Genomic DNA, 24,696 nt, shown 5'->3' on the forward strand with positions numbered 1-24,696 from the left:
TTCTAAACATCATTTGGAATCATTTCTTTTTTGAGATATTTCACATCTCTTAAGACTCCTTTCTTTGAACTCTCACCATTGTGGTTTACACATGATAAAAACTTAATACTATCTCAGGCTTTTCAGTATAAAAGAATGAAACTAGAGCTGTCATTAAGGCTTTAAAAAAAAAAGTGCCTTTTGACAAAAAACAACAACAAAAAAAGACTAGCTAGACACTTTCATGTTTCTATGGCCATGTCTTGAATGATAAAGCCATAAATATAGAATTTCTTCCAGGGTACTTAATTTTTATAATTGCAAACTCTTAGGAAAGAAAGGCAAGTGAACAGGTGTCATATCCTAGTATTACCACCCTCATCCGTGTATCTCAACAGAGAAGATATTGCCCCCAAATGGGTACAAATTAGTTCTTGGAGGGAACATGAATACATTTTACTCTTTTTGTGCAGAAAGTGCAGATATGCATGCAGTATATAATTGGATTCACTTAATAATTAATACCCGAGGCATTAAAATGGCATGGAGCAAGATAAGGCAGAGGGGAAGGCAATTAGGAGCAAAAAGTCTAAAGAGGCTCCGTAGGGGTCAGTAATTTAAAAAAAAAAGATGGAGAAACACTGCCCTATTGCAAGCCACCATCATTCTCTTTGCTTCCACCCCTTCCACACTACAGACTATTTTAAATGCAGAAGCTAGAATAGAATATAAATGATAACTCAGGTTACTCCTCTCCTCTATCCACAGCCCCCTTGTAGCTTTCTGCCTCATTCAGAAGTCTTCAGCATGTCTTACAAGTCCCAATACATCTGTCCCCACTCCCATTGTTGCCTCTCCAACCTTAGCTTCCACCAGTCTCCCCACTACCTGAAATACATGGTTTTCTCTCTCACTTTCTACGGATCTTTTTCACCTTCTCAGCGGGGACTTCCCTGACCACCCTATCGAACACCATGCTCCTGCTCTCAAACCACCTTCTGCTTCCCACATTCCTGCTTTATTTTCCCCACAACCTGCTTACTTTTTGTCCTATAGCATGTATTACCATCTGACATACTGTACATTTTACTTGTTTAATGTTTGTTGTTGTCTGCCTCTCCCTACTGGAATGTAAACTCCATGAGGTCAGGGATTTGTGTCTGTTTGTTCACTGCTGTGTCTCTAGCATTTGGAAAGGTATCTGGCCTACATAGAAGACTTTAACAAATATTTGTTGAATGATAAATGAATTATAGAATGCAACTGTCATCTAGAAAAATACTTTCAAAGCTCTAACATAGGCTGCAGCAACACTTCTCCCCCGCTCTGGGGCCCCTCCTTAGCTCAGTGTGGTGGCAGAGGGGATAGCCCTTTTGTGTCTGTATTTTTGTTTTTGTTTTTGCTTTCTAGTTCCCATGGCCAGAGGCCAGGCTCTGTTGAGGTCTGTGGTTAGGCTAAGGAAAAGTCAAGGATGAAGATGGGTTTGGCTCAGAAAGCATTCCAGGTGCTTTGTTTGTTTGTTTGATTGAGACAGAGTCTCGCCTTGTCACCGAGGCTGGAGTGCAGTGGTGCCATCTCAGCTCACTGCAACCTCCACCTCTGGGGTTCAAGCAATTCTCCTGCCTCAGCCTCCTGAGTAGCTGGGACTACAGGTGCGCACCACCGTGGCTGGCTAATTTTTGCATTTTTAGTAGAGATGGGGTTTCACCGTGTTGGCCAGGCTGGTCTTGAACTCCTGACCTCAGGTGATCCACCCACCTTGACCTCCCAAAGTTCCAGGGTTACAGCCATGACCCACCGTGCCCAGCCTCCAGGTGCTTTTTTAAGAGACATCACATTTGACCTTCATTTCAGAATATGGGAGGAAATGCTGGAAGACAGGAGTAGCTTTGAAGGTTTATCTTCCCTCTTCCTGACCTCCTCCCATCATGGAGGGAAGAAGGAGAAGAAAACCTAAGGTGTTAAGAGTGGAGAGGGATGGGAGGTCCTGGGTCCCAGGCTCAAAGTTGAAAATGAAGAACACATACATTGGAGACTTCCCAGACTGGGGACAGTGTCCTTCCGTGTCTGGCCCAAGCTCCCAAGAGATGTCAGATTAAACTTCTTTAAGATAATCACGGGTAGATGAGAGTGAATGGAAGAGTCACGTTTAGTGAAAACTCAAAAACTTAATTTGAAGAATACTTTAAAAGAAACGTGACTTCTTTTCCTGGAGCTTGCATTATTGTGACATCATTGCAGAGAGTTTTCACTGGAAATCTGAGTCTTTTTCAGGAAAATGTGAATTTTCTCCCATCACATTCTCTATTTAGTGTCCTTCAAAGCAATTATAATATTTCAATTTCAATAGTCATAGAGTTTCTTCTGATACTGCATATGAAACTCTTGCCACCCCGACACCCAGTGATAAAGCATTGAACAAATACATAAAATGAAAAGTGATTCTATGGAAACATATAGTCCCAATATTTATTCTTGAGAAAAATATTAAAACTCGTACTAATTTGGAAGAGAAAATTAAAATGTCACCTGAAATTAAAATTCGCCGTTTTCTAGACACAAAGAAAACCAAATTTTCTTCATCCAACTGGGAAGTAATAGGATCTTCTTCAGAGGAGAAGTATCCAAAGATCTGAAATCCCAAACAGCACGTATAAATATGCACCATGCCTCAGAATTAAATGTAAAGTAACAGATTTCATGTTGGCTGAATTTAAAGTCTAATTAGTATTAACAGCCAGCACCTTGCTTTGTGAATGTCAGGGGTTCCTTATACCAGGAGACATTTAATACAGCAGTCCCCAGCCTTCTTGACACTAGGCACCAGTTTCATGGAAGACTCTTTTTCCACAGACCAGGGCAAGGGATGGTTTCAGGATGAAACTCTTCCACCTCGGATCATTAGGCCCTAGATTCTCATAAGGAGCACGCAGTCTAGATCACTTGCACACACACTTGACAACAGAGTTCACGCTCTGTGAGAATCCAATGCCACTGCTGATCTGAGAGGAGAGGGAGCTCAGGCAGTGACGCTCACTCCCGCACTGATCACCTCCTGCCGTGCAGCACCGTTCCTAACAGGCCACGGACTGTTGGGGTTGAGGACCCCTGGTTTAATATATTCAACAAATTGTACACTGATAATGCATGATTTTTGAACAGTTACTCATTTTTCTTTTCAATAGATCTGACGCTCAGACTGGTAGGTCGACTCGGAGCTGGCACTTATTTAGAAATGAAATCAGTCTTCATCATGCAGGGTCCTACTAAGAACTGTGACACTGAGTTTGGCCACTCTCAAATGACTGTCTTACCCATTTTCCATGAAATTTTCAGGGCTAGATTTTTTTTTCTTTATCCCTGTTGGTGGGAATTTAAGAGTTTCTTTATTTAAGTGTTCCAAATCCTACTGTCTAGGCATTGCATGAGAATAAATTGCTTTAAAAATAAAAATAAAAAATAAAACATCGTGAAGAAGAAAAGAGTTCTTATTTGTGAATAAACTGTCAAATGATATAACTGAAAAAGGAAGAAAATAAGATAGCTGTTCAATTGTCATATTAGTTAACCAACAGAAGTAAAATTCTTATAATGAGCGAACTTAAAAATAATTATGTAGTTACATTTTTTAATTAATAAAATGCTTATAAAAGTCATATAATTAGTATATCAGTATTTCTCATAACGTTGAATGCATGAAATGAACTGAGGAGTCCTTTTGAAATTTCAGTGTGCATACTAACCACCCGGGTATCTTGTTAAAATGCAGATTTGGCTTCAGTAGGTCTGGGGTGAGTCTAAGAATCTACATTTCTAACAAGTTTTTCATGAGAGACCATACTTTGAGTTTAAAGGAACTAGTGACTAAATGATTGAATTGGAAATAACTCAAAACCAGCAATATGCCAGTTTGTTTTAATAATATTGATTTAGATGCTAGATGATGGCTTAACATTATATAAATATTTTAATATATGTCCTATCATGAGTTGCTTCACAAATGTTACTACTTCTTCATTTACATTCCCCCACATTCAAACCTTCCAACATACAATTGCCCTAATTATTCCCCACAGTTCGATTCCCTTCTGTGGGAAAATCAGGCTCATCGAGACTTGCTTGTATTTTCCCTTGTTCCCACCAGCAAAATTAGCACTCCATAAAAACTTAACTAATTATCTTCTCAGAAATCATTGCTCATTTTTTATGGGCACAGAAACCTCTAGGTTTAATATCAAATTCCCTCTGAACGACTGAGAAAAGAAAAGGAAAATGAATAGATCTATGTTGGAGCGGACAGGAAGGTTTTGGTACTGCAATCTTTGTCATCATTCATTGATGCATTATTCAGTTAACAATTCTGTATCGATCTGTACCTCAGCCCTGTATCATTCGAACCCACGATACCACTTTATGGCAAAGAGTGTGTGCTGCTGAGTCAGGTGGTCCAGGGTCAGGGTTCAGACTATACAAGGAATTGATAGTCATTACTTGGAAAAATACCTTCACCTTCTGAAGTCTTAACTTCCTCATCAGTAGAACAAAAGAACAAACTTCTGAATTTTGTTTTTGTTTTGTTTTATTGAGGTTTAAATGACATAATGGATGACATCATGTCATGTCATAATGAGCATTTTGCACCGTGCCTGGCGTATAGTAACCATTTTAAAACATTAGCTATTGTTATCATTGGAAAGCCTACACTGAGAAGGCCTCATGGGAGAGAGAAAAATAAATGACACATTATATCCAGACCACAGCCTCTAATGAGAACAGTAGCCTATCTTTAAGGGTAGTTTTTTTGTTTTTGTTTTTGTTTTTTTAAGACGGAGTCTTGCCCTGTCACCCAGGCTGCAGTGCAGTGGTGTGATCTCGACTCACTGCAACCTCCGCCTCCCGGGTTCAAGCAATTCTCCTACCCTCGTTTTATAAACACAACTTGGTACAATTTAAATGACTTATGCAAAGTAGACAATTGATAAATGTTGGCAGCAAATTTAACCTCAGAGAATAGTGTGAAATAATCATTTTCAGAGAATGTGTCATGATAATGGTGATGATGATTCTTTGTTTCTACATTAAAGAATTCCAGTGTTTATTGGAGATGAGAGGACTCCACATCATATATGCTGTCATCTAATTTGAAATTATGTCTCCTACATCAATGATACCCATATTCAAAGAGCGGTTTGCAGTCAGTCATTTAACTTTATTTTAATTGTTGTGGGGACAGTGCCAAGGCATCAAGTGTCTAAGAACAGATGTGAGAAGAAATTCAGGAGCAATGTCCTATGCGAGGAAGTATTCAGTGCTTTAGGAATTGGTCATGGGTCCAAATCTTGGTTTCTACTGTCTACTAGTCACATGACCTCATGCAAGATCCTTAATTTCTCTGTACTTGAGTCTTTCCCATGTGTAAAATAAGGATAATCAGTAATAATCTCCGTGTTATGTCATGTTGTAAGGATTAACTGAAGAAGTGCATGATTAGATTACTTTGTAATGAGAAAGATTAGCAAGTACTTAGATTGCACCAATTGCCAGGAAGGAGCTCAATCAATGTCAACATTTGAGTAACTATAATTCCTAGTTTTTCCAGAGACAGTACAGGAAACAGAATTCAAGTATCTTCCTTGCTAATTTAAAACTGCGCACTAAGCATTTTTGTTACTTACCCAAACAACACATCACCTATGCATTTTATCATGCATATATTTTATAATCACATCTGCATGTAGGTAGATGGCAGATTGTAGACATATGCTCTTATGAAAATAATAAATTTTGTTACTTTCACTTGTAAATAACACACTATTACAATGCTTACCAAAAAATAACTTCCAAAGGATATGAAAAATATCAAATTACTTGAATTTATTGAGAAAAATTTAGGTATTATGCCAGATAAACTCCTTCAGAAGCAACAGTGAAAATTTTACATTTTGAAAGGAAATGTTTCAAGCAAATAATGTTGTTAAAGAGCAGCAAATACCCCTTTTTCCCGTGATGAGCCATAGCCTCTAAGATCTCAAATTTCTCCTTCGACCTTCTCAGTTTCAGTGTAGTAATCTTGCCTGTGACAAGATTTGAGTATTTTATCACTTATATATATATTATGACTATTAGAATGTTAATTTTATTTTAACTATGCTATTTAAAAGTCTTGCTCCATGCTTTAAGTGATTCATTTTTAACTTCATTTTTATCTGATTATATAAGGAACATATGTTCATTGTAGAACATATGGAGAAAATAAAAAAGCCAATAGAAGAAAATAAAAACCTGCATGCAGCTTATTTTTCAACCTATCCTGGAACATTCTTTTAACATTTTTGAAGTTAGCAAATATAATTTTAGATTTATAATAATTCACTTTAAATTCACTTTTGGGAGGGAAACAATTATAGACATTCCATATGGTGTCGTATGCCTCTTCTTTGGATTAATTTGTAGTGTGCTCCTAAAAAAAAATGTGTTTATAAGTTGCCCACTGGAAACCCAGACTAACAGGGCATTGTAAGAAAAGTAGACCGTGTCTGCACCAGACTCTTCCATGAACTAGCTTTATAAACTTAAGGCAGTCATATTTCTTTTGATCTCTTTACATTAAATTTTTTCCATTAGAAATTGAAGGGGCAGGTCTAGATAATGTTTAGGTGAGTAATAAGATTTCATTATTCCACGAATTTCAAATTCTCCAAGTGTCTTTGCATCAAAAAATCTTGAAAAAGAAAGTGCAACTTTTTGTGGCATTTCTACCACAAAGAGATTTATATTTGGAATAAGATTGGTATGTCTGTGCCTGAGTTTAAAAGAATAAATCTTGTTTTTATTACCTGATAAGATTAATATTAACTGATTAAGAAAACACTAGGTAATCCATACCGAAATGAAGTTAGTCTCCTTGAATTGAATTTCCATTTTACAGATGATGGCTGTGAAGCCCAGAAAGGTTAGGTCACATGGCTTGAAATAGAAATGCCCCTTAGGAGCATTGACACAAATAGTTTGTGAGAAAAATGACAGGACAATAAAAGAAGAACCTTCCTGCCCTATTTTTTTTTAAAACCTCAAGTGATTCTTTATATACATACAGCGTGCCAGATGCTGGCCATGAGTTTTTCTATTAAAATTGCATACAATTTATAGGAACCCAAGTGATGTAACAGAATGTCATATGTTTTGTTTTTTTAAAGCCTTCTTCTTCTCTCCTTCTCCTTCTCCTTCTTCTTCTTCATAGAGACAGGGTCTTACCATGTTGCTCAGCCTGGTCTCAAACTCCTGGGCTCAAGCAATCCTCCTGTCTTGGCCTCCCAAAGTGCTGGGATTACGGGTATTAGACACCGCACCTGGCCCCAGGATAATGTCACATGAACTTACTACATAAAGAGGGAGAAAAATCTCAGCCCCAAGACCAAAACAGACTTTCTGTGCAGCTTTAGATAAGTCAATGAAGCTTTTTGTGATTTTTCTCATCTTTATCATTTTAATAACATATCCTCCATAATCTACATTGTGCGGCTGTTGTGAAGATTAAATGAGAAACTGAAAAGAAGGTTCTTGAAAGAAACAACACATTTTACAAATGAAGGAAGATTTAAGTTAGAAGGAAGTTCTAACTAGAAAGGGAAAGAGAAGGAGTAGTGTCAGAGAGAATGAGGCTTGATTTCCTCATCTGTAAAACAAAACAAAAAAAAATCGGATTTACTTTAGAGTAGTATTTCATTCAGAGACCAAATTCTCAGTTACTGTAGAATTCCATGTAAACGGATTTATCACAGAGTGCTTTGTCTCATTTGTTGGCATTTATGAACTATCTTTAGAGCATTGCTTTTCTGAATCTAAGTGTGTAATAAAATGTGAACAGACTTTTCTAATTTCCAAATGTGCATAATTTTTTTATATTGACATGAAACATTTGTTAGACACACATTTTCACATTTTAAATGGTCCAAAATGATTGTATTAGAAATTCATGCACATAAACCATTGAGTGTGTGAGAAATGTTCATAAGAAAATAGAGAACAGTGAGAAAATGTGATTCTCAGAATCACATCTATCCCAAGTTTAATGACATTGCATTCAAGTTACCGATCTGTGGGGGAATATCCATAGGGTTTACAAAGTGTGATAAGAGATTAGATCCTGGAACAAAAGCACAAAACAATGCATTCATGTTGTACACTTACACGATTTAGGGAAAAAATGGTCATTTCTGTGTGGCTGCAAAGTAGCTGACTGTTTCACTCTTCATTTGATTTCTCAAAATGTTTGGGTGGCTAAGAGTTCTTGTTAAATACATACATGTCTTCTACTTTATTGACTCAGTATATTTAAAAAAAAAAATAGCCATGATTCCATTTGCAGTGTTGCTTGTAGGCCCAGGGCAAGGGGCCTATGCCTTTAGAGTGGCACTGTCCAGTTGAACTTCCTGTAATGATGGAAATATTCTGTAATCTGTCCTGTATAATACAATAGCCAGTAGCCACATGTGAATACTGAGCACTTGAAATGTAACTAGTGCAACTGTGGAGCTGAATTTCTAACTTAATTTACATGTAAGTAGCACATGTGACTAGCGGCCACTTTGTTGGACAGCACAGCTTTACACGGCCCCACTCTAGTCTTTTCTGTGGAAGCTAATGGGCCCTTGTCTACCAGGGGTCCGTAATAATGCGTTTAAACCATGCCCTAGATTCCTCGAACCCCAGAATTCTCTCCCCAAAGGGGCCAAGTCTACTTTCAGGCCTGTGAAGCCTCTTCTCCACCATATGAGAAAGGGTTGCACACCATTGGTACATACACCGCTAGCTCTGAGGAGTGGCCAAGGGATAGTCTTTGTGGAGGTGAAGGTATGGAAGAGCTTAGACATGTGGGCTGCGGTGCCCATGTGTGAGCACATGGCCCCTCATGATAGAAGATGGAGCCAGTAATGGCAAAAGAAGGGATGGGGGGTCAGGCCCAGCTTTCCCTCTGTTTTCATGTTTCAGTGTGAAATGGCAAGGAGCGTGAGATTAAATTTTAAGTCAATTCAGGAACAGTTGTTATCTTTACAAACTGAGCCTCTCAATTATTATTCTGCTGTCTTTTTTCAATAGAGTCATCCCATGATACTTTCTCCTATTTGTTGCTTTTGTGAATGGAATCTTTTTATTTTCTAGTTAGTTTTGGTGAGGGAGAAGGGTGGTTATTGCTGGTGTTTGTGGAAATTATTGATTCTGCCATGTGTATCTTTTTCGAACTCTTTTGAACCCTCTCAGTTCTAATAGTTTGCCATATAATTCTCTTGGACATTCTTGGTAGAATATCCACAAATAATGAGAATTTTGTATTTTTAAATAATTGATTACATATCAGTTCCATTTCTTGCCCTTTTCCCCTCTCTTTGCATGGCTTACAACCTCCAATAAAGTGTTGAAGATTAGTGTTGAAGAATAGGCATCCTTTTCTTGTTCTCGACTTTAATGGGGTTGTGTCTAGTATTTCAGCAGGAAATATGATCCTTGCTTAAATATGTTTCTGGTAAGTCTCTATGGTGGACCTATTCTAAAATGACCTCCTCTTCCCTCCCACACGCACAAGTCACACTTTTGTATCATCTCTATCCCTTAAATATGGTGGAAACTGTGACTTACTTCTAACTAAGAGAATATGACAAATATGATGAGCTGTTTCTCCCACGATTATGTTACATTATATAAAATTTCCTCTTATCAGACTATGGAGGGAAAAGTTCTCCCGCTGGCCTTGAAGATGCAAAGTTGTGAACTGCCAGTATAGAGGGCCACATGGTGGGGGCTGCAGGCAGCTTCTAGGACAAGAAGAAAGCCTGCAGCCTCCAGTCAACAAGAAGCTGAGGTCCTCAGACTTACAACAGCAAGACACTGAATTCTGCCAACAACCTGAATGAGCTTGGAAGCGGATCTTTCCCTAGCGGAGCTTCCAAACGAGAACCCAGCTTTGCCAACAGCTGGATTGCAGCCTTATGATACCCCAAGCAGAGGACCCAGTGAAGCTGTCCCAGACTCCTGATAGATGCAAACTATGATACGTATTTCTTCCCATTGCTAAATTTATGATAATTCAGTACAGTAGCAATAGAATACTAATACAGTATATATTAGTATAGACTAATATAGTCTATAGTCCTTTCTCAAATTAATGGAATTTTCTATTATTTCTCTTCTGCTAAGATTATTTTTCTTTTTAAAGCAAGGATGGCTATTGAGTTCTTATTAGACACCTTTTTTACTTTTAATTTTACTTTACTTTCAGGTTAGAAGTCTGCAAACCGTTTTCGAAAAGGGCTAGGTAGTAAGTATTTTAGGCCTGCAGGCCATTCAGCCTCTGTCAAAACTACGCAAGTCTTCTATTGTAGCACAGAAGCAACCATGGCCAACTTGCAAATGAGTGAGCATTGCTGTGTTCTAGTAAACTTTATTTACAACAAAGGTGGCTGTCTATCCAGATTTGGCCCATAGGCCTTAGTTTGCTGACCTTAGATTGAGATTAGCATATTATTTTTTTCTCTCCTGACTTGTTAAATGAAGGATGTTTCTGGCTTTTCTAATATTGAACCACCCTTACTCTGCTGGGGTAAATTGTACTTAGAAATGATTTTTAATGCACTGCCGGATTCAAGTTGTTAACATTTTATTTAGGAGTTTAGAATTTATAAGTAATATTGGCTTATAGTTCCCTGACATTTTGTCTATGTTCAATTCAGTGTTATTTTAATGTCATAAAATGAGCTGGATAGCTGCTTGGTAGAAATCTTTTTTTTTTTTTTTTTTTGCAATTTTTTCCTAAAATTAATTAATTTGGTTTTTATTTGGGTGATGTGGGGGATTTGGCGATCTTTTATTTTAGGCTTCTAATTTATTATATCAGAATTTATTAATGTCTCTTTTTAGCCTAATGTGGTCAAGTTTGAAATGGCTCCATATATATTTGAGAGAGATGTATTTTTCCTGTGTCTTGGATTTAAATTCTCCTTCCACATATCCATCGGCTTATAAAATGTGGTATTCAGATCCCTTAGATTCTTGCTTTTTCTTTTGCCTACTATTTCCATGTTTTTTTTTAAGGAACCAGATAAGCTATAAAAATTAATTTCTCTGTATGGATATATGTAATTTTTTAACAATAAATACCATGGTGATCAGAAAACAACTCAGGGAATATAACAGGTAGTGAATTGTAGCCTCTTCTCTTAATAACTCGGATACACTGAAAATTTGTGTACATTGAACCCATTGAAAAGAAATATCTCCTATAAAGTGAAAAGAAGACCATTAAAATCCTGGTTGTTGTTAGAGGCATGTATAGCTCTTCCAACTGGCAGCTTGGTCTGAAAGGATTTAAGGGTTGTTTATTAATAATACAGCTAAATCGTTACCTACTTTACCCACTTTCATTTATTGAAACATGGCACATGCACATTGTGGTTCAACCCCTATGGGAGTAACACTTTGTTTTAATTATTTATTCCAAAGTTAGAAAAATAATACCTAAATTTCATATTATGAACATGAAATGAATCTACCTCACACCAGTCTGCAGATGCGTCCGTGTTGTTGCACAGTTTCCTGTAAAAGCGTTTCACATCTTGATCCTTCACATCTGGACCAAAGAGCTTCTGTACTGATGCATAAAACTTGTCATAATCAATTGCATCTGCATTGAAAAAAGTACAGTACATTTTCATCAAATTCCAAGGACTACCTTTTGTATGTCAGCTACAATTTTTATTTCCTAACCTTCTATTTTCTTATCTCAATCTATAAAAACCAGATTTATTTGCATTTTAAAGACCTTGTCTTTGCACAATACTAAGCAAAAAGAACAAAGTTGGAGGCATCACACTACCTGACTTCAAACTATATTACAAGGCTGGAGTAACTCAAAGCATAGTACTGGTGCAAGAACACACACAAAGACCAATGGAACAGAATAGAGAACCCAAAAATAAGACCACACACCTACAATCATCTGATTTGCTACAAACCTGATGAAAACAAGCAATGGGGAAAGGATTCCCTATTTAACAAATGATGCTGGGAGGACTGGATAGCCATATGTAGAAAATTGAAACTGGACCCCTTCCTTATACCATTTACAAAAATCAACTCAAGATGGATTAAAGGCTTAAATGTAAAACCCAAAACTATAAAAACTCTAGAAGAAAATCCAGGCAATATCATTCGGGACAGAGGCATAGGCAAATATTTCATGATGAAGATACCAAAAGCAATTGCAACAAAAGCAAAAATAGACAAATGGGATCTAATTAAACTTAAGAGCTTCTGCACAGCAAAAGAAACTATGATCAGAGTGAACAGACAACCTAAAGAATGGGAGAAAATTTTTGCAATCTATCCGACAAAGGTCTACTATCCAGAATCTACAAGAAACTTAAGCAAATTTACAAGAAAAAAAATGAACAACCCCATTAAAAAGTGGGCAAAGGACATGAACAAACACTTCTCAAATAAGACATTCATGTGGCCAACAAACATATGAAAAAAAGCTCATCATCACTGGTCATTACACAAATGCAAATCAAAATCACAATGAGATAACATCTCCTATCAGTCAGAATGGCTACTATTGAAAAGTCAAAATACAACAGATGTTGGTGAGGTTGGGGAGAAAAAGGAAGGCTTTTACACTGTTGATGGGAGTGTAAATTAGTTCAACCATTGTGGAAGACAGTGTGGCAATTCCTCAAAGACTCAGAGGCAGAAATACCATTTGACCCAGCAATCCCATTACTGACTATATACCCAAAGGAACATAAATCATTCTATTATAAAGATACATGCATGCATATGCACATTGTAGCACTGTTCCCAATAGCAACAATATGGAATCAATACAAATGCCCGTTAATGATAGACTGGATAAAGAAAATGTGGTATATACATACCATGGAATACTATGCAGCCATGAAAAGGAAGGAGATCATGTCCTTTGCAGGGACATGGATGGAGCTGGAGGCCATTATCTTTAGCAAACTAACGAAGGAACAGAAAACCAAATACCACATGTTCTCACTTATATGTAAGAGCTGAATGATGAGAACACAAGGACACATGGTGGCTAACAACACCCATTAGGGCGTGTCATAGGGTTGTGGGGGTGTGGAGGGAGAGCAAGAGGAAGAACAGCTAATGGATGTTGGGCTTGATACCTGGGTGATGGGATGATCTGTGCAGCAAACCACCATGGCACACGCTTACCTATGTAACAAAGCTGCACATCCTGCACACGTACCCCTGAACTTAAAAGAAAAAAAAAAAAAAGATCTTGTCTTTGCAAACATAACCAGGCCTTTGGCTAAAGTATTACTAAATAAAAAGAAATATTTTACTATTGCGTTTGATACATTCTCCATGATTTCTGTTTAAGATATTTTAGGAGTTTTGTTCAGGAATGCAAAAATTCAAGAATGAGTTGCTTTTTTCCTGTTGTAAAAAGTTTCACCATTGGAGTCTTTGCTAGAATTCATCTTGAGTGGAAGGTGGAAGTGAGCAAATAGCAATTCTTTTATTTTATCTTATTTTTTGAGACAAGGTCTTGCTCTGTCACTAAGGCTGGAGTGCAGTGGTGCCGTCATGACTCACTGCAGCTTTTACCTCCCGGGATCAAGTGATCCTCCCAGCTCAACCCCCCAAGTAGCTGGGACTACAGGCACGCACCACCATGCCCAGCTAATATTTTATTTTTTGTAGAGATAGGGTCTCACTATGTTGCCCAGGCTGGTCTCAGACTCCCAACTTCAAGCGATCCTCCCACTTCAGCCTCCCAAAGTTCTGGGATTACAGGTGTGAAGCCACTGTGCCTGGCAAGCAATCCTTAACTGCTTCTTGAACTCTATGTAAACACACACACACACACACACACACACCCCCCATTGCTTGAATCTTGATTTTGTCAAATTTGGTGATTCCCTGGGGTAAGACTATTGAATCTAAGGACAAGAAGGAATTAGATGTGAGGCTTTCTCAAACTGAATAGAGATGATCAGATGGTTTTATTTAGTTAAAAATATAACTAGTATCTCTTATGTGTAAGAAATGAGCCAGACATTGGGTTTAGAACAGAAAATTAGATAAGCAAGATCCCTGCCCTCAGGAAGCTTATATTATAGTGGGAAATCAGAAAAGTAACAAGTGAACAAACTATTTACAGATTGTGACAGGCAAGGCTAATTAATAAAGATAGACATTACATGAGTGGTTACCAGTGTATAAGGTGAAAAGCAGTATTGCTGCAAGAGGGCATGAGGGAACTTTCTGGGATGCTAGAAATGTTCCCTGTCTTGATCTGGATGGTGGCTAAAGGTATGTTTACAAAGGTTCAAATTTACAGAGCTACCTCCTTGAGAAGAGTACATTTTATGGGCTTTATTGTATGTATGTCAAGCTCAGTAACAAAGTTAAAATAAACAAGTTGTCATAGAATAAACACACAAAAGGAAAGCAGTATGGAACTGTGATATAATTGTATGGTGGTGGCAGGTAGGGGTAGACCTCAGAGAAGGCCTCTCTAAGGAGGTGGGTAAAAGAGTTAAGCTGAGACCTGATGAGCAAAAAAAAAAAAAAAGTCAGCCATGTAGAAAGCTAGACAAAAGCCTTTAGGCATAGGCTGATCAACACGAAGGCCTGTTGCTGCACAGGCTTGGCATGTTCCAAGAAGGTCAGTAGGTATGAAGTACCTACAGTGAGGACTGCAGAAAGTGCTGAGGTGAGACTGGGGCCAAGGAGCGCAGAGCTAGAGTCAGAAGCTGGTATTTTCTTTTAAGCATGATGGTAAGATGTCACTGGGGTGTTTTATGGGGTGAAATGATACAATATGCCTTTAAAAAATTTTAAAGCACACTGGCTGCTGCAAGGAGGCCAGATGGAAAGACATAAAACTAGTAGAGGGTAATTGCATTAGTGTAGGCTTCAGAAATTGGAGGTTTGGGCCAGGGTGACACTGAGGGTGAATGCACATCTGGGCTGCCATGGAAAGTCTCATTTATGCCTCTTTTTAAAATTATTAATAACACTCCCTTTCAATCTTGAAAGTGTCCCCAGTTGGATGGTAAGTGGCAACCGAAGATACAGGCACCCTAGAGATAGTAGTGGAGATGGTAAGATATGGTTGGAAGCAGTAGAATAGTAAAGATTGCTAATGGTTTGGAAGTTTTGGGGGCAGAAGTGGTAAGTGAAGGAAAGGCAGGAATCTAGAGCAGTGGTTCTTATCCAGGGGAGACTTTGCACCTCACCTCCATCCCCAAACACACACACACACACACACAACATTTGGCAAAGACTAGAGACATTTTTGACTGTCACAACTAGGATTAGGTGTGCTACTGGCATCTAATGAGTAGAGGCCAAGGATGCTGCTTAACATCCTACAGTGCACAAGACAGCCCCCACCCTACCCCTGCAACTCCACACATGCACACATACACAAATAATTATTTAGCCAAAACATCAATAGTGCCAAGGTTAAGATACCTGGTTCTAGAATGACACTCAGGTTTCCAGTTTCAAAACTCAGCAAATGTTGGTCTATTTACCAAAAGCAGGGCAATAGGAAAAAGATTACTGGGGAAAATAAAGCACTCTATTTTGGTAATTTTGAGTCAGAAATTCTTATGAGGCATCTAAACAGTTACTTAGCTGCTTTATATTTATTTACACCAACTTGTACAATATATGAGTTTCATTGTAAATATCACTGGATGAGGACAATGAGACTTTTTTGTCCTGGGATAAAATTAATTCCACCAGGTCATTCATAAGATCTAAGGGCATTACTTTTGAACAAATTCCTTCAATCTACTTGACATCATTTCTGAGGTGGACCCTGTTCCATTAAAAACACTCTCTCTAGTTCTTAGTTCCTTGCGTGTAATAGTGAGAGGTCGACTTTATTTTCCAGTATTTTTTAATAAATATGAATTTGTGGCAGACAGTATTAACAGCCTGACAAAAGTTAAGATTACATTTCTCCCTTCTCCGCACTCTTTCTTAGGCCACTCTGTGATAGAAGGTAACTTGTCTAGCAGTATGTATTTTTCATCAAATCTTAACAACTATAGAGAAAGGAAATTTTCAATGTGGCTTTGTGATTGCAAGTTTCTTAATAAGAGCAAAGTCAACTTATGCATTTAGAACACATTGAAGGAGAGGCATACAGAGGTCCTTCTGGACACCAGACCCTGTGCCAGCCTGAGGTTCACAAACCTTCAAAACAACCACAGGCCAATGGTGGAGGAGAAGGGGCAGGAATGAATGAACACATTAATATCAATTTCAGCAGGTTAAATGCAGCAGGTGAGTTCCCTGAGATGGCAATAAAGTGCATTAACAGTGCTGAGGATGGCTTTGCTTAGGGAAAGTTTGGAAGTTTTTACAAAGAGGTGACATTTGACTTGGGTCTTGAAAGATGAGCAAGAGTTTACAGGCACCAAAAAAAAACAAAAAACAAAAAAAAAAAACACTCCATATTGGGGAATGGCATGTACAAAATCAGAGTCATTAAGAGCATGTTTGGGCTGGGTGCGGTGGCTCACGCCTGTAATCCCAGCACTTTGGGAGGCCGAGGCGGGTGGATCACCTGAAGTCGGGAGTTGAAGACCAGCCTGACCAACATGGAGAAACCCCGTCTCTACTAAAAATACAAAAAATTAGCCAGGTGTGGTGGTGCATGCCTGTAATCCCAGCTACTCGGGAGGCTGAGGCAGGAGAATCGCTTGAACCCAGGAGGTGGAGGTTGCTGTGAGCTGAGATCGCGCCACTGCACTCCAGCCTGGGCAAAAAGAGCGAAGCTGCGTCTCGGAAAAAAAAAAAAAAAAAAAAGAACATGTTTGGAAATGGCAAAAAGTTTGTTTTAGGGCAGAAGGTGCATGAAAGGAAATGCCAGGAGTTGAGACTAAAAAGCTAGGCTGAGGCAAGCTGTGAATGGCCTTGCATGCTATGTTAGTATATATGGATTTTCGAGGTGAGTAATAAACCAGGAATATGGCAGATCGATAATTTTTAAAATGGAAAACTCTTGGCAGAAGTATAGATAAATGATTAACTCGGCAAAAAGACTATTTTTGGGGGGTGAAGGGGGACAGAGTCTCACTCTGTAGCCCAAGCTGGAGTGCAGTGGTGTGATGTTGGCTCACTGCAACCTCTGCCTCCTGGGTCCTGGTTCAAGCAATTCTCCTGGCTCAGCCTACCGAGTAACTGGGACTACAGGCACGCGTCACCATGCCCAGCTAATTTTTGTATTTTTAGTAGAAACAGGGTTTCACTATGTTGGCAAGGCTGGTCTTGAACTCCTGACTTCGTGATCCACCCGCCTTGGCCTCCCAAAGTGCTGACATTACAGGCGTGAGCCACAACGTCCAGCCAAGAAGACTATTACAGTAATAAGCTATTGTAATAAGACAAGAGATAGATACCATGACATAGTGAAAGATTGCAGAGGTTGAGTATCCATTATCCAAAATACTTGGAACTGGAAGTATTTCAGATTATGGATTTTTTTCAGACTTTGGGATATTTATATACTGTACTATACATAGTGAGATGTCTTGGAAATAGGACACAACTTTAAACACAAAATTTATTTACGTTTAATATACACCTTATACATAGAGTCTGGAGGTAATGTTACACAATAGTTTTAATAATTCTGTGCATGAAACAAAGTTTGTGTGCATTGAATCATCAGAAAGCAAATATTAATATGCCCCTATCTCATGTCAGCTCTCAAGAAGTTTTGAATTTTGGAGCGTTTTAGATTTTGGATTTTTGGATTAGGGATGCTCAGCTTGTACCAAGATATCTGGCTTAGGAAACTAGTTAAATGGTAGCTATGCCCTAAGACTGAGAGAGAACACAGTAGGCAAAGCTCAAGGAGAAAAAGAAGCAAAGAAAGAATTGAGACGGGAAAAATAAGAATGATATGATGAAAGACGCAGGACAAGGAGGTTTCTTGAAGCAGAGGCAGCTAACACTGTTAATCTAGTACAATGGCCAAGTCGGCTGGAAAATGAAAACAATTGATTGAATTTGGCGACTATATTAGGTTATCAGATAGCTTGGTTAGAGCATTTTCAGCAAAGTGACCAGAGAAGCCAGACCTGAGTAGATTGAAAGTTAAGTGGGGATATTGTCAGGAAATTCAGTGCAGAAGGAAAGGAGAGGTAGCTTAAAGAAAAGAGAAAGTCAAGGTCATGATGCTTGAGTATATTTTTAGATTGAGAGGACAAATCCAGTAGAAAAGGAGATTTTGAAGCTGCTGCAGCAAACTGATAGCCTTGAAGGGGAGGAGAAATAGAAAGGACAGCTGCTGCTTTCAGTGATTCAGAAGTGGAAAAAGGGGTTTTGAGAGAATTCTTGTCTTTTGGCCTTGCTTTCTTTTATGACATAGAAAACTTGGCTGAGAGAAGCAGACATCCCACAGAGAATTCAGAAAAAGTGTCAAGGATTTGAAAAACCAATTAAAGAGAGGTAAAACAAACTGACTAGGAAAAAATGCAAGTTTTGTTGAGTAGTTTAGAAAGCCCAGTCAAGTTCCCAATCACCAAAAAAGCATATCCAAAAGGTCCAAGTCTTAGCTTTAACACTTAGAAGTTGGGTGACTTTGGCTGGGCGCGGTGGCTCATATATGTAATCCCAGCACTTTGGGAGGCCATGGCGGGTGGATCACTTGAGGTCGGGAGTTCAAGACCAGCCTGGCCAACTTGGTGAAACCCTGTCTCTACTAAAAATACAAAAAATTAGCCGGGTGTGGTGGGCGCCTGTAATCCCAGCTACTTGGGAGGCTGAGGCAGGAGAATCGCTTGAACCTGGGAGGCGGAGGTTGCAATGAGCTGAGATCACACCATTTCACTTCAGCCTGGGCAACAAGAACGAAACTCCGTCTCAAAATAAAAAAAGAAAAGAAAAGAAGTTGGATAACTTGCACAAATGATTTATCTTCAGCTCCCATTTTTTTCCACAAATAAAATGAACATAATTACATTGATTAACATGACTATAAATTATTAAATACTATTCAATTAATACCAGTTTGGGTTTGAACACCCCAAGTCCAGATTTTCACTTACATATTACTATGCAACCTGGCATACTCTGAGGCTGGCTATACTATCCCTTTAGCAATTATATGGGCTCTGCTCCTTTCATTGCAACAGCAGGGTTTGTTCTGTTAGTCTTCCACTCTGCCATTTAGCTTTATTTTTCACAGCTGTCCTCAATATGCCAAAGCTGTACACTACACCACTCCCCTTGACTCTTGTCTATGCACTGGTATCTCTGCTGCAAATCCTCCTGTGAGACCACTGTCCACCATATTCTCCGTAGCTTGCATCCTCAGGATCATTCCTGCCTAGAGATATGGAGAGTGGCCAAGACAATGGAATCATGGTGAGGCAGGAAGCTGCACTTCTTATGAAAGTCTTTATGGTCTCATAGTATCTTTGGGCTAAGAAAGAGCAGTGCTATACACTACTGAGGATCCCAGGTCAACCAGTGAGCCATCAAATGGCAATGTCTACAGAACACCACTGGACGTCACTTAATCCAATCCCATAGTTTTACAATCGAAGCAACTTAGGTTCAGAGAAGAAAAAACAAAAACAAAACAAAAGCTTTCTCACGTCCACTTTGTTATTTAGGGACACAGAAAGAACAAGAACCCAGGTCTTCATCCCCTCAGCACCCATTCTTTCACATTAAGCTCTGATGCTTCTCTCTGATGGCTTAAAACATTTTCCAGTCTAACCAACAGACCCAATTGGACTATCGTGTAATCACTGATCTTACCTTCTTTATGGATAAATAAGCCTGCTCTTTCATTTCTTTTCTGGGCTGCTGTTTGTTCAACCAATCTTTCAAACCCGTTCAAAGCCTTTTTGAAATTGCTAATTTGAAGTGCCATGTTGAGATGCTTTTCCTTGCCGATATCCACAGGGACATAGGGGATCTTTTACTTCTGTACAGAAAGAATGCTGCAAGTTTACCAATTTGGAAAACTTCCCAGTTGTTACAATGCCTCCCTGCTGTCTCAGTTTTTGCCCTAGGTCTAATTCCTTTGATCTTAAAATCCCATACTGCGGGTAGGAGTAAGACTTGCCACTAGGATGCTGGCAGGTAGGAAAGCTGATTTAGGTCTGATACATTTCATATAGACAAACATTTCAGTAAAAATCCTGACCTCACAATGTTGTCAGTGTCCTTCACAGTGTCCTCATTGCATCATAATATGTCTGTAACATCCTACTTCCTTCATAAGGAGGAGATTGAGATTTTTTTCCCCACAGACTGTGTGTGTGTGTGTGCACGTGCACATGTGTGTGTTGTGTACACTGCTTGAGAGGGAAAAGGAATGAGTAGAGACCAAGTAAGAAAACTGGGTAATATTTTCTCCCTCTTGTGTCTCTTCTCACCTCAAACCTTTTTTGCCTTCTTCACAATGCCATGGAAAGTAAAGTTTGGCCTGGCACGGTGGCTCACGCTTGTAATCCCAGCACTTTGGGAGGCCGAGGCGGGTGGACTACCTGAGGTCAGGAGTTCAAGACCAGCCTGGCCAACATGGCAAAACTCTGTCTCTACTAAAATACGAAAATTAGCTGGATGTGGTGGTGGGCGCCTGTGATCTCAGCTACTCGGGAGGCTGAGGCAGGAGAATCACTTGAACCTGGGAGTCGGAGGTTACAGTGAGCTGAGATCACACCACTACACTCCAGCCTGGGTGATAAAGTGAGACTCCTTCTCAAAAAAAAAAAAAAAAAAAAGTAATGTCACACTTATTCTTGCCACTGTACTGGATATGGAAATTTGAACTTCTAAAAATGAAATGTATTTCAGCACCTGTCATTTTTACCACAAACATTTTTAGAGGTCATAGGGAATATAAATGCTCTTCTTCCTTTGTGCATTGTCCTTCGATTGAAATAATAAGGTGAGCCAAGGATGAGGAAGGAGTGGCTCCTGATTATGAGGACAGCTTTTCAAGGTAAGGGGTCAGTTGAATTAGAAGGCGCCTTTCTGCACATCTCCTTCCCAGTCATTGCAATCTCCAATCCCATTTAGTCCAACTGCTATTGACTCAGGTTTTCCAATTTTCAACTTTTTATGGGAAGGAGAAGTTGTTTAATGTTTCTCAACAATTAGTTAACTTCCTATGGCTTAGGTGAGTTAGATAAATTTCCTATTTCTTGGTAGTCCACCTTTTAAAACATTCTTCAAGAACTTGCATTCAGAGATGAAGCAGATGTTATTTCAGAGCACCTCCAATTCCAGTACTGTCTTCTTGGTGTCCACCTCCAACTATCTGTTAGGAGAGCGCAGTATGATATTATTTAAAGAAAAATCCCCCAACCCCATTCGTTTCTCCTCCTTTTTCCTTTAAAGCTTTCAAACCACTGTACAGTGACATCTGGAGAACCACTTTTCCTACAATTGTAATGTATGTATTATTGCATTCACCATTAATTCATCTAGCAAATATTTACTGAACACATACTTCATGCTAGAGGCTGTTTTAGACACTGAGGATACAGCAGTGAATAAAATAGCTTCTCAAGTTTATAGACTAAGGCAGAAGACAGACAAACAAACAAATAAATAATGTATCAGTGGGCAACTGTGCTATAAAGAGAGAGGAATTGTGTGTGTATTAGCGTGGGGGGTAAAAATCAAAGTAAAAGAGGTAGGGAGATGAATGAATTCCCTATTAATAGAAAGATTTCTGGGCAGAAACCTGAAAGAAGTGAGGTAGCAAGTCATGTGGATAAATGGTAGAAGGATGTTCCAGGGACAGCAGGTGCAAAGTCCTGAGATCAGCGTGTGCTTCACATATCTGAGAAACAACAGAGACCAGTGTGACTGAGGTGGCGTGGGATGAGAGAGAGAGGTAGACAGAGAAGGCAAGAGAGTCAGGGGGTGGTGTCCAGATCATGTAGGATCTTACAGGCTGCTTTAGGACTTTGGTTTTTACTCTGAGATGGAAAGTTTTTGAGCAGAGTAGTGACATGATCTGACATGCATTTGAAAAGACTCATTCCAGCTGCTTTGAGGAGAATAAACTGAAAGAGAAAGACAGTAGAAGCCAGGAAGGCAGTTAAATAGCAATTTCAGTAACGCAAGTAAGAGATGACAGTGGTTTAGATTAGGGCGCTAGTGACAGAGGTTGTGCGAAGTGGTCAGATTGTGTGAAGGTAGATGTGACAGATGTCCTAATAGATTAGATGGGGGTATGAGAGCAAGAGAAGGATCAAGGATAACTCCAGGGATTCTGGCCCTAAGAAATCAAAAAGATGGAATCATCATTTACTATGTTTGGGAGGAAGCCAATAGAAGGAGCAGATTTTGGGGCGGGGGGAAATTAGGAGTCAGTTCAGGGTATGTTAAGCTTGAGAATTCTATTAGATAACAATTGTGGATGTTGAATAGCCAGACGTAAGAGTCAGGATTCAGGGCACAGCTCGGGAGTCATCAGCATTCAGACAGTGTTGTATTTCAAGTCATTAGGCTGGACGAGCTCACCTGGGAATCAATGCAGATAAAGAAGAAGACAAGGTGAGGATCAAACCCTGAACATGCCAGTGTTGGGAGGTCAGAGTGATCAAGAAGAACCACTGACTAAACATGAGTGGCTAGTGAGGTAGGAGGAGAACCGAGAGAAAGGATCATCCTAGAAGCCAAGAAAAAAAGCTGTTTTGAAAAGGAAAGAGCCATTGGATGGACAATCCAGTTTATTCGATAAAGAAATTGCCTAGGAAGAAAAAAGGGAGGAGGAGGAGAGCTATAGCTTAAAAGGACTTTAAAGAAACACCATCCAACCACAGTGTGTGGACTATATTTAGATCTTGACTCAACAACCAAACTCAAAAATAATTTAAAATGCATGAGAAAATTGTAAATTGGATGCCAAGTAGATATTTGATGATAAAAAGAAATTATTGGCTGGGCACAGTGGCTCGCGCCTGTAATCCCAGCACTTTGGGAGGCCAAGGCGGGCGGATCACAAGGTCAGGAGATCGAGACCATCCTGGCTAACACAGTGAAACCCTCTCTCTACTAAAAATACAAAAAATTAGCCGGGCGTGGTGGTGGGTGCCTGTAGTCCCAGCTACTTGGGAGGCTGAGGCAGGAGAATGGCATGAACCAGGAGGCGGAGGTTGCAGTGAGCCGAGATTGTGCCACTGCACTCCAGCCTGGGTGACAGAGCAAGACTCTGTCTCAAAAAAAAAAAAAAAAAAAGAAAGAAAGAAAGAAATTATTGTCCAGTATTTAGATTTAGTAATTATATTTTATATTATATTGTTTGTCTTAGTCCATTCCTGCTGCTATACCAAAATGCCTTGGACTGGGTAATTTATCAACAATAGAAATTTCTCACAGTTCTGAAGGCTGGGAAGTCCAAAATCAAGGTTCCGGCAAGATCCAGTATCTAGTGAGGGCTGGTTCCAGTATCCAGCACCTCATAGATGGTGCCTTTTAGGTGCCCTCACATGGTGGAAGGGACAAACAGGTTCCCTCAAGCCCTGTCATGAAGGCACTAATCTCATTTATGGGGGTGGAACTCTCATGACCTAATGACCTCCCAAAGGTTCCAACTCTTAGTACCATCACCTTGGAGTTAGGTTTCAACATATGAATTTCGGGGGGACATAAACATTTGGACCATAGCACTGTTATTTATGTGATGTTGTATTTTAGAACCAGAGACTGAAATATCTATGAATAAGCATTAAAGTATGAAGGAGCAGTCAACCTTGCCAAGTACTGGTGAGGGCCTACTTAAGATGAGGACTGAAAATTAACCATTGGAACATGGATGCTAGCGACCTTGAGAAAGGCTACCTCAGTGGAATGGTGGGCTAAACAGAGAGTAGGAGGAGGAGACGTATTGATAGTAGGTATAAATGCACATTATGGCAGAAGTGTTTGGGAACATCTTAGTTGTTATACGCAGGAGCAAGTCACAGCTATTATGGTCATTTATAGAGCTACCGGATGCATTTATACTTATATTTTCTCAGTTCCAGAAATGATACAGCAACAGATTCAAACAACATTGAAAATCACTCATGTTCCTACACTCTTACAAAACTAATAATTTTAGAAAATTGCCTTCTAAGCCCAGACCACATACTTTGATAATTTTAGTTTCAACAGAACTATGCACATTACTTAAATGTTAATGTACAACTTCATAAACCTGTCCCCATGTTTCTAATGTCCTTCGTAAGTGTATATATTTTTTTCTTTTCTACCTATTTTTCTCAAGGAAGTATTTTGCTATTTTATATTTTTTACATATAAATGACCATGCAAGGCAATCATTATAAAAAGTCAAAAGCAAACACACACCTAGCTGTATAAGCAAAGAAATGATATTGGCACTGTCAGAAAAAGACTCTAGAAAAAAGCAGGTGGAATAATTGCTGTGAGTTCGTTTGGCTTCAGCTTCCATGAATATTATAAGGGTCTATCTGTGGAAGGAGTTGCTACCATGACACAAGGCCCATGGCTGGGTCCTCAGCTGGTCTGACATGTAGGCCTGGTACCAGTCATCTGGCGGAAGTGCTGTTGGAGCAATAGGTTGCTGTGCATTTTCTGCTTCTGGATTCATGATGGCCAACTTCAGTTTCCAGCGTAAATCAATGAAGAACTCCTTTGAGGTGAAATGAGTATACTCAGCTAATGCCT

The 24,696-nt window shown here is 39.2% G+C and overlaps 1 protein-coding gene across 3 annotated transcripts in view; it reads right to left on the bottom strand.

Moving 5' to 3' along the window:
* Positions 1-20,506, bottom strand: part of WDR64 (WD repeat domain 64) — a 156,604-nt gene extending 136,098 nt beyond the window's left edge. For 2 of the 3 annotated variants that reach the window (XM_033200785.1, XM_033200786.1), the window contains exons 1-3: positions 19,804-20,506; positions 11,526-11,656; positions 2,509-2,611 (exon numbers count right to left, since the gene is read on the bottom strand). In XM_033200785.1, the coding sequence (XP_033056676.1) occupies positions 2,509-2,611; positions 11,526-11,656; positions 19,804-19,918 (349 nt within the window). In that variant the 5' untranslated portion in view covers positions 19,919-20,506. The remainder of the gene's footprint in view (positions 1-2,508; positions 2,612-11,525; positions 11,657-19,803) is intronic. The other variant, XR_004434498.1, reaches the window with a different exon arrangement.
* Positions 20,507-24,696: the final 4,190 nt, after the last annotated feature.

Source organism: Trachypithecus francoisi, unplaced genomic scaffold, assembly GCF_009764315.1.
Source record: "Trachypithecus francoisi isolate TF-2019V2 unplaced genomic scaffold, Tfra_2.0 Lachesis_group5, whole genome shotgun sequence".
Classification (NCBI taxonomy): Eukaryota; Metazoa; Chordata; class Mammalia; order Primates; family Cercopithecidae; genus Trachypithecus; species Trachypithecus francoisi.